The 8,856-nt window shown below is 42.6% G+C and overlaps 1 protein-coding gene across 2 annotated transcripts in view; it reads left to right on the top strand.

Annotated features, from left to right (window-relative positions):
- The first annotated feature begins 3,904 nt into the window (after positions 1 to 3,904).
- LOC106565572 (colorectal mutant cancer protein) overlaps positions 3,905 to 8,856 on the top strand; it is a 136,687-nt gene continuing 131,735 nt past the window's right edge. Inside the window, exons 1-3 of one of the 2 annotated variants that reach the window (XM_014132856.2) lie at positions 3,905 to 4,301; positions 6,119 to 6,273; positions 6,758 to 6,993. In XM_014132856.2, the coding sequence (XP_013988331.1) occupies positions 4,180 to 4,301; positions 6,119 to 6,273; positions 6,758 to 6,993 (513 nt within the window). In that variant the 5' untranslated portion in view covers positions 3,905 to 4,179. Of the gene's footprint in view, positions 4,302 to 6,118; positions 6,364 to 6,757; positions 6,994 to 8,856 lie in introns of both variants that reach the window. The other variant, XM_014132848.2, reaches the window with a different exon arrangement.

Raw genomic sequence — 8,856 nt, 5'->3', positions numbered from 1 at the left:
ACATTTGAATAACAGTGATTTTCAAACACTATGAGATTCGCAGTGACGTGGGGAGCTAGAAACTCATTGCAGGTTTTGAAAATCACAATTTGTTTTACTTTTTTAATCCTACCCTGTGATGTCACAGAAGCATTTTTTAGGACCTTTCTTCACATCTTTTTAACCACAGATCATAGAAACATGCTATTTTCACATATTTAGACACTGGTTTGGTGGTGGAGATAATGAATATAAGGTTGAAAATTGACGGAATTGCCCTTTAACCTTGCTTAAATATTAGCAATTGTTGATGTAGACATAATCTGTCTGATCTGAGTCACAGCACAAATGTAGGAGGTGGAAGGATGAAAGCAGAGGTTGTTTGGTGAACTACGGTGGTGGGACGTTGTCTGAGATGTGATGCCTCGACCAGAAGGCGCCTAGGAGTCAGCTCAGTGGGCTAAATGCAAAGTCACGCAGACACCCAGGCTCACTACCTTGTCAGTTGACTTACAGCAGTAAAACCAGGAGCTGAGTGGTCAGTGAAAGGCAGAGTAGAGTACAAAAGGGGGAAAGATCCATCCTCCCATCCACCAACTACATCTGGACCCCTTTTGTGATAGCAAATTCATCAGGGACCCCCTCATAATCAGAACACAACTCGAGTGACATAAAAAATAGCATACAATGACTTCGGCAGTGCTTGGCTGGTCAAACCACGTCTCGGCCCTGGGAAGGAACACTTTAAAGGCCCAATTCTCAGTTCTCAACTTCATTTTAACCACGGCAGGTAGCCTAGCAGTTAAGAGCGTTGGGCCAGTAAACGAAAAGTCACTGGAACGAATCCCCTTAGCCAACTAGGTGAAAAATCTGTCGATGTGCCTCTCAGCATGGCACTTAATCCTAATTGCTGTTGTAAGTCACTCTGGATAAGAGCGTCTGCTAAATTACTTAAATCTAATTCTACACATTTTGTCATGGGGCATAGAGAATTTTTGTTGTTGCAGCTTTGACGCTTATATCCTGCAATTCTACACAATTTTCCATGAGGCAGAGAGACAATTTTTGGGGAATACAAGAAGTATTGAGTTGCAAAATGTATAATTGGTGGAGTACTGTGGATACCGATATTCCTGTGAGCCTCCCAGGCACATGTTACTCAGGGTTAAGAACATACATTGTAGATTAATAATATTACATTTGATTATTTTACACACTTTAAACTTATTCTGGGGATCCCTTGGCCAACATTTGTTTAATCTGTTGTTGTTAGAAATATTAATTTAAAAAATGATGTATGTATTTATTTTTTTATTATGAAAAAATTATATTTTGAGATCTGGCCGTGGCCCCTGCAGTACGGGTCCCCACTTTGAGAACCCTTGCTGTAAATAGCTCACAGCCAACATACAATATTACTTATTACTTCAGGTATTCATGTTTCATCAAAGAAATGCATGTTTCATCAATAAAGTGCTTTGTTACTTTGCAACAACATGTGGTGAACTTTATTGAGGAGCCTCTGTTTAAAAGAATATCTCAGCTATCAATGTTGGTTTAAACCCATAGAATCTATTTTCTATATTTAAATATCAAATACAAATGTGCAGTCCTTGTGCATACTCACACAGTTTTCATGCTGCCCAGGACAATATCCCATGTCTTAATAAAAAGTGCCTTTCTCAGTGCTAGACTGTCAAAAGTCCAGCCCACTCGGCCTTTTTATGCACTCACTCACTGAGATCTAGCTACAATAAGGATTCACCACATTAGTGGAATTTGTGGTTTGCCTTCAAAATAACAGTTACCATTGAAAGTGATGCAAATGGATCCAAATACTGTAATCATGCCATATTTGGACTATATAATGCTCAACAAGGTTAGAATGTTGTTATATAAATTCAACAAAAGACAATAATGAGTTAATTTGACAAAAAAGTTAAAATCGGTTATAATTACACTGTTAATATATTCAAATTCAGAAGTGTATTGGGGCATACTTAAAAATTTCACTGTGCAACCTTGCCTATGGATTGTGGATCAATGAAATTGGCTATCAGTCTACTCAGTGACACCCACAGAACACAACTATAAAGAGTTTGCACAAATATTACCGTTGTCGTTGTGTAGATCGGACTACCCTCTGGAGAGCCTTGCGGTTTAGGGCGGTGCAGTTGCCATACCAGGCTGTGATACAGCCCAACAGGATGCTCTCGATTGTGCATCTGTAAAAGTTTGTGAGTGTTTTAGGTGTCACTGAGTAGATTGATGCTCCATTTTATTGATCCACAATCCATAGGTAAGGCTGTACAGATTTGGGTTGTCACCTAAAACACTCACAAACTTTTACAGATGCACAATCAAGAGCATCCTGTTGGGCTGTATCACCGCCTGGTGTGGCAACTGCACCGCCCTAAACCGCAAGGCTCTCCAGAGGGTAGTGAGGTCTGCACAACGCATCCCCGGGGGCAAACTACCTGCCCTTCAGGACACCTACAGCACCCGATGTCACAGGAAGGCCAAAAAGATCATCAAGGACAACAACCACCCGAGCCACTGCCTGTTCACCCCACTATCATCCAGAAGGCGAGGTCAATACAGGTGCATCAAAGCTGGGACCGAGAGACTGAAAAACAGCTTCTATCTCAAGGTCATCAGACTGTTAAATAGCCATCACTAGCACAGAGAGGCTGCTGTCAACATACAGACTCAAATCTCTGGCCACTTTAAGAAATTGACTTAATAAAGGTATCACTAGTCACCTTAAATAACGCCACTTTAATAATGTTTACATATCCTACGTATATACTGCTCTATACAATCTACTGCATCTTGCCTATGCCGCACGGCCATCGCTCATCCATATATTTATATGTACATCCCTTACATTTGTGTGTATAAGGTAGCTGTTGTGAATTTGTTAGATTACTTGTTAGATATTACTGCGTTGTCGGAACTAGAAGCACAAGCATTTCGCTACACTCGCATTAACATCTGCTAACCATGTGTATGTGACCAATACAATTTGATTTACAGAGAAAATGAATGTCCAATTCACATAGTAGGTTGACTTGTAGGCTTAATGTGGCTCATTTCACATGGATTTCAGTGTTCCGCAACAAGAGCTACGATGCTAATATTTGTGTAAACTCTCCACAGCTGTTTTCTGTGGGTGTCACTGAGTAAACTGATTCCCCATTACTTTGATCCATTATCCATAGACAAGGCTGTACAGTGCAATATGAATGTCATTACGCACAATAGGCTGACTGGGGAGGTGATTCCCCACAGTCAAAGTCCCGTAATAAGAGCTAGGACGCTAATATTTGTGTAACTCTTCACAGTTGTGTTCTGTGGGTGTCACTGAGTAGACTGATACGCCATTTCAATCCATAAGTAAGGCTTCACAGTGAAATATAAGTATGCCCCTGTAACAGTGTAGGTTCCGTCCCTCTCTTCGCCCCAACCTGGGCTCGAACCAGGGACCCTTGCACACATCAACAACTGACACCCACAAAGCATCGTTACCCATCGCGCCACAAAAGCCGCGGCCCTTGCAACGCAAGGGGAACAACCACTTCAGGTCTCAGAACGAGTGACGTCACTGATTGAAACGCTATTAGCGCGCACCGCCGCTAACTAACTAGCCATTTCACATCGGTTACAATGCAATTCTGAAGTTTAATCCATCCATAGTGCGATTTCTACAGATTTGTTTGTAAAATTAACTCATTATTGTCTTTTGTTTAATTTATATAACAACATTCCAAAATCGTTTAGTATTATCTAATTCAAATATGTCATAATTCCACTATTTGCATCAATTTTCATCTTTCAATTAGGGAGTTTTATTTTGAAGGCGAACCGCAAATTCCGCTATTGTGGCTAATCCTTATTGTGGCTAGCTTCACATATGTCCCACTGAGTTTAGGTCCACACACTCAACAGCAGTTTACCCAAAGCTTTTTAACGCCTCCCTGTTCGCGACTACATTTCGGGGTTAACTTTTACTGCACGTGCTGCACCTTCCTTTTTGCAGATGTGACCTAAACCAAAGTTTATATTTGATTCTATTCAGTCCGATGTCGGGTAGTAGTCGACACTCACGGGAAGTGTAATGATGAGGCAGTTACATCGTTGAGAATGAATACTTGGAGGGGTTGTAGCCTAGCACGCTAGTTAGAGTATTCAGGGAAGATCATGGCGGCGGTGGAGGTGAGTGTGAGTAGCGGCAGTAGTGACACATCTAGCACCGGCGAAGAGGAGAGGATGAGGCGGTTGTTTCAGACTTGCGACGGTGACGGTGATGGATACATCAACAGGTAAGTCTATTTGATCAACGACACGGTGGGGTTAGAATTGAAGGCTACCAAATGCAAATGAACAGATTTTTCCAGACATGTATATACGATCTGGAAATATGATCACTTGTTTAGTTAGTTTTGTAATGTGAACAAATTGCCAGTGACTTCCGTAGCGAACAAGTTCTCGGATTTTGATTCGTACACTTCGGACCATGCCCAGTCTCAAAAACTGGCAAGGGCAAACTATCGAAAACATCTGCATGCCATGGAAGTGTTGGCTTGAGTTTTTGAAAGCAACTCAAAATGTAATTTGACAATGGCTATGTTGCAACAGTGTATTTAGTTGAAACTAAGACTGTAGCTAGCTAACTAAAAGCTAGACTCCAGACAATCATACTCCTATAACGTTACTAAATCAAGACTAGAAGAAACTGTTGGCCAATAACACACTTCCTATTATTACCAATATCATAATCATAACCATTCAGTTTGTAGCTTGTTGCAAAGAAATGTATGGACTTTGAGAATGTTCTAAAAGCTTATGCACTGAGTCAGAACTGCTTTCACACATGCTCATTGATGAGGGCTACTGCGTAGTGTAAATAAACACCAACCCTCCAACTTAGATCACAGCAACTGGATTTGATGCAGCATCTGAAGACATTTTACATTTCATGTGCAGGCTGCAGAAAAGTGGCATGAGCCAGGCAAGATCACAGAGAAGATTCCTTCCTGAGCACAGAGAACTGAAACATTTGTCCATACCTCAGAATAGGGAATCTAGGCCTATTCCTGTCCTAACATAATCGTGTGAGTTATGGTGTTATTAAGTTACAGTTTACACAGCGATATGAGTTATAATCATAGTGGTGGTCTGTAATTATAAAATGCTCATGAACTCTGAAGTGTTGAATGTTCTTTCTTGGCAGTAAAGTAGGCATGCTTCAGGCTATACACAAGCAGAGAGAGCGGTGAGCAAAATTAAAACATGCAGGAGAGGAGAGCTTAAGAGCATTGGTTACTTTTGATTCAACTCAAACACATCTTTTTCAGTCAACCCTTTTGTTACAGAGAAGCCCATGGTTTGCTTAGTCACTTGAGATGCATGTTTTTATGTATATTTGTGGCATAGAACGCACTGCTAAATGGATTGGTTGCCCCTGTAAGGCATCAAAGATGATAAATGGAACCAGTTCTGTGAAAATGTATGCTTTGGCTATATTCTCAATGCATTCCAGCTGTTAGACATGAAACTGACGAATACGATATCCATTGTGCTGAATAACTACAGCTGGAGGGGCATAATGATCAATTTCCCTGTATAGGGGAATATCTTTTGCTCTAATTGTATGCCTTTCCACTTCATCTAGGAAACCTATTTGCTCCTCTCGAAACCTGTCCTAATATTTATTAATTTTCACTCTTTTGAGAAGTGAAGACAATTTCTCAGGCTGGTGCCCTGGCTAATGTATCAGCAATTCAACTTGGTGCTGCAACTTGTACACCACTCTTCAATTGAAAACAGTTATCTTCCTCTCCCTGTCCTTCTCCCCTCTCTCTCTCTCTCTCTCTCTCTCTCTCTCTCTCTCTCTCTCCCCTTTTACCTCTGCCTATCCCCTCTCTCTCTCTCTCTCTCTCTCTCTCTCTCTCTCGCTCTCCTTTTACCTCTGCCTCTCCCTCTTCTTTTCTCTCTGCCTCTCCTTCACCACGTCCCTCCTTATTTCTCCCTGTTTCTTTGCTTATCACCATACTTTTCCTCCTGCCTGTATCTCCTTCCCTCTCTCCTGCACTTTTTCCATCTCCCTTTCCCTCCTTCTCTCCCTGTCTCCTGTTAGGAATGACCTGCTGATGGTGTGCAGACAGCTAAACATGGAGGGGTCTGTGGCAGAGATCATGGGCCAGCTGGGAGCAGACGAGCGAGGCAAGATCTCATTTGAGGACTTCACCCGCTGCCGCATGCAGCTGGTTAATGAGATCCGTAAGGAAGAGGGTGAGATCTCCCAGTGCTCCCAGGACTCTGACACTAGGAAGCTCAGGGAACACATCGCCTCCTGGCCAACCAGTAGCGAGATTAGCAGGGGTGAGTTTGGGGATAGGCAATCAAGATTAGCCCGGATTTTGAGTTACATTGTTAAACAAGAGACGCCAATTAATCACAGCTGCCTACAAGCATAAAACCAGCAAAGAACAGGCAACACCAAACAACTAAATCTAACACCCAACATTCAACAACTAACTGCAAACAACCACTAACCCTTATTACACAGTCATTATTAACCATAAACAACTCACACCAAACTGCTAACATGAAACAACCAAAACATAACCTGCATGACTGAGGCTATGGTTTTTAGCTCTGTTGCTAAACCCACACATCTGTTTGGGAGTATCAAACCTTCACACTGCTTATGAGTTATTACCTGTTATTTCTAAGTTACTACCTGTTAGTTATCGAGTTATAATATGTCCCCTAGGGGCCTTGTCAGGAGCCAGAGAGAGCTGGGAGTACTACTGTGGGGCCCGGGACCTTCAGAGTTCAGACATCCAGCCTCAGCAGACACAGAACCAGCAGCAGCCAGCCATCCTCCAGAAGCTCCTGGAACAGCCTGGGACTGTCCTAGAACAGCAGGCTGCTCTTCATAAACTCCTGGCCCAGACCAGCACCCGCTGTGCTCCCCTGGGGGGAAACTACCTGGAGCTGGCCAACACAGTGAGTAGACTGCTGTTGGTGTTGATGCGTACTGCATAGTGCTGGTGGTAGCATTTGATGGATTCCTGATTTGTTGCCTTTTGAATTATCTTGTGAGCCACCCAACGGCCAAAATAGTTGTTTCTAGTCAAAAGCCAGTCTGCGACTGCGATACTCTCAGCTGACTACTTAGCCTCTGAGTTACTGGATGTTTACTGCCAACGATGAAGGAATGAGTGCAATGAATGGTGGAGTCTGGAGATAAGACAACCGTGTTGTCAGCTGGCACCTCCAACACTCATACAATGTCTAGTTGGTAACACGCAGAAACCTAAGAAGTGTTGTGGTGCTGTGTAAAAGTTGAACCATTGAAAATCAATATAATCTTCCTGGGAAAAGACTTTCACCATGAAGATGGGGGGGAAATGAATGAATGATAGGTGTAATAAGCATGGTTATGCTGCAGAGGGCAGTGCTGCTCATGATAACTCAATCTTCTTGCATTTACCTCCACTGCTTCTTAGAGCAGTCACTGGGCCTGAATGGCTTGACATCCTCCTAACTGCGAGACCGTCCCTGTGTCTTTACTCTTCAGCAAGATAACTGTCCAACCTACAGACCTCTTCTGACGCTCGAACTACAGCGCGGTTTCACAGTGCTTTTTATGCTCCGTTCGGGTAGGGATTCCAACTCTCCCTAAGTGTTGACCATGGCTCTCTCTGTCACTTAGCCTTAAGGTGTATCATCATCAGGGTATCTGTATAATCTCCGTCACCTCCCCTGAGCAGTAATCACACCCCTTTATTAATGCATTCATATTTATTATTCATCACATTGGGCTGTCATATCTCCTTCCTATATCAGGTTTCAGGGCTGAGCGCCTTTATGGACCCATAGAAATAATTTAGAAGTTTATTACTGACATTCACATCTTGACACCGTCCCTCTATAGATTAGCACAGGCACCAGAGAGAATGGGAGGTTAAACGCTGTCGGTTGTGAGTGACAGGAAGTGATGTTCGTGTCTGATGGAGAAAGTGTAGTGACAGATCACTTTCCTGCCCTAACCATTATGTGGGATATGGTGCGGTGGTGTAGCAACTGTTTTTATCCCCCCCCCCCCACTCAATTAGGAGCCCCACTTTACGGGTTTGACCTGCTGGCACTGAGTTTAATGTGGCCACCAGGCTTCGACCACAGTCCTAATGGAATATCTGGTTCCTGACACAGGAAGGCCGTGAAACTATCAATGCTTTGGTTCTCTAAGTAGAAAAGGGCCTTAATGGACATGGTCCCTGTCATGTTTTGGGATGTGTTCAGAATAGGGGGAGCGTATAGATGCTGTATAGCCTATGATTGTGTTTGTTTGTTATTTTTAATGCCTGGGTAAGTTATTTTTTATTTGGGTTTATGAAAAGTTTAAATGTAAAAGGTCTAAATGTCAAATCAAAGTTTATTTGTCACAAGCGCCGACTATAACAGGTGTAGACTTTACTGTGAAATGCTTACTTACAGGCTCTAACCAACAATGCACAGTTCAAAAGTAAGAACATTTGCTAAATAACAAAAAGGAAATAGTAACACAATAAAATAACAAGGCTATATACAAGGAGTACCGGTACCGAATCAATTTTCAGGGGTACTAGATAGTTGAGGTGATTGACGTAGTATGTACATGTAGGTAGAGGTAAAAGTGAATAGGCAACCAGGATAGATAATACGCAGAGTAGCAGCAGCAGCGTGTGTGTGTGTGGTGCATGTGTGTATATGTTTTGTGTATGTGTGTGTTGGAGTGTCGGTGTAGTATGTGTGTGGGTAGAGTCCAGTGCAAGAGAGCCTACATTTTTGGAGGGGGACTGACTAACATACTGACTAGACTGGGCG

Source organism: Salmo salar, chromosome ssa01 (genome assembly GCF_905237065.1).
Source record: "Salmo salar chromosome ssa01, Ssal_v3.1, whole genome shotgun sequence".
In the NCBI taxonomy this organism is placed as follows: Eukaryota; Metazoa; Chordata; class Actinopteri; order Salmoniformes; family Salmonidae; genus Salmo; species Salmo salar.
The sequence above is the reverse complement of the archived record's forward strand: the minus strand, read 5'-3'. Positions and strand labels throughout refer to the sequence as shown.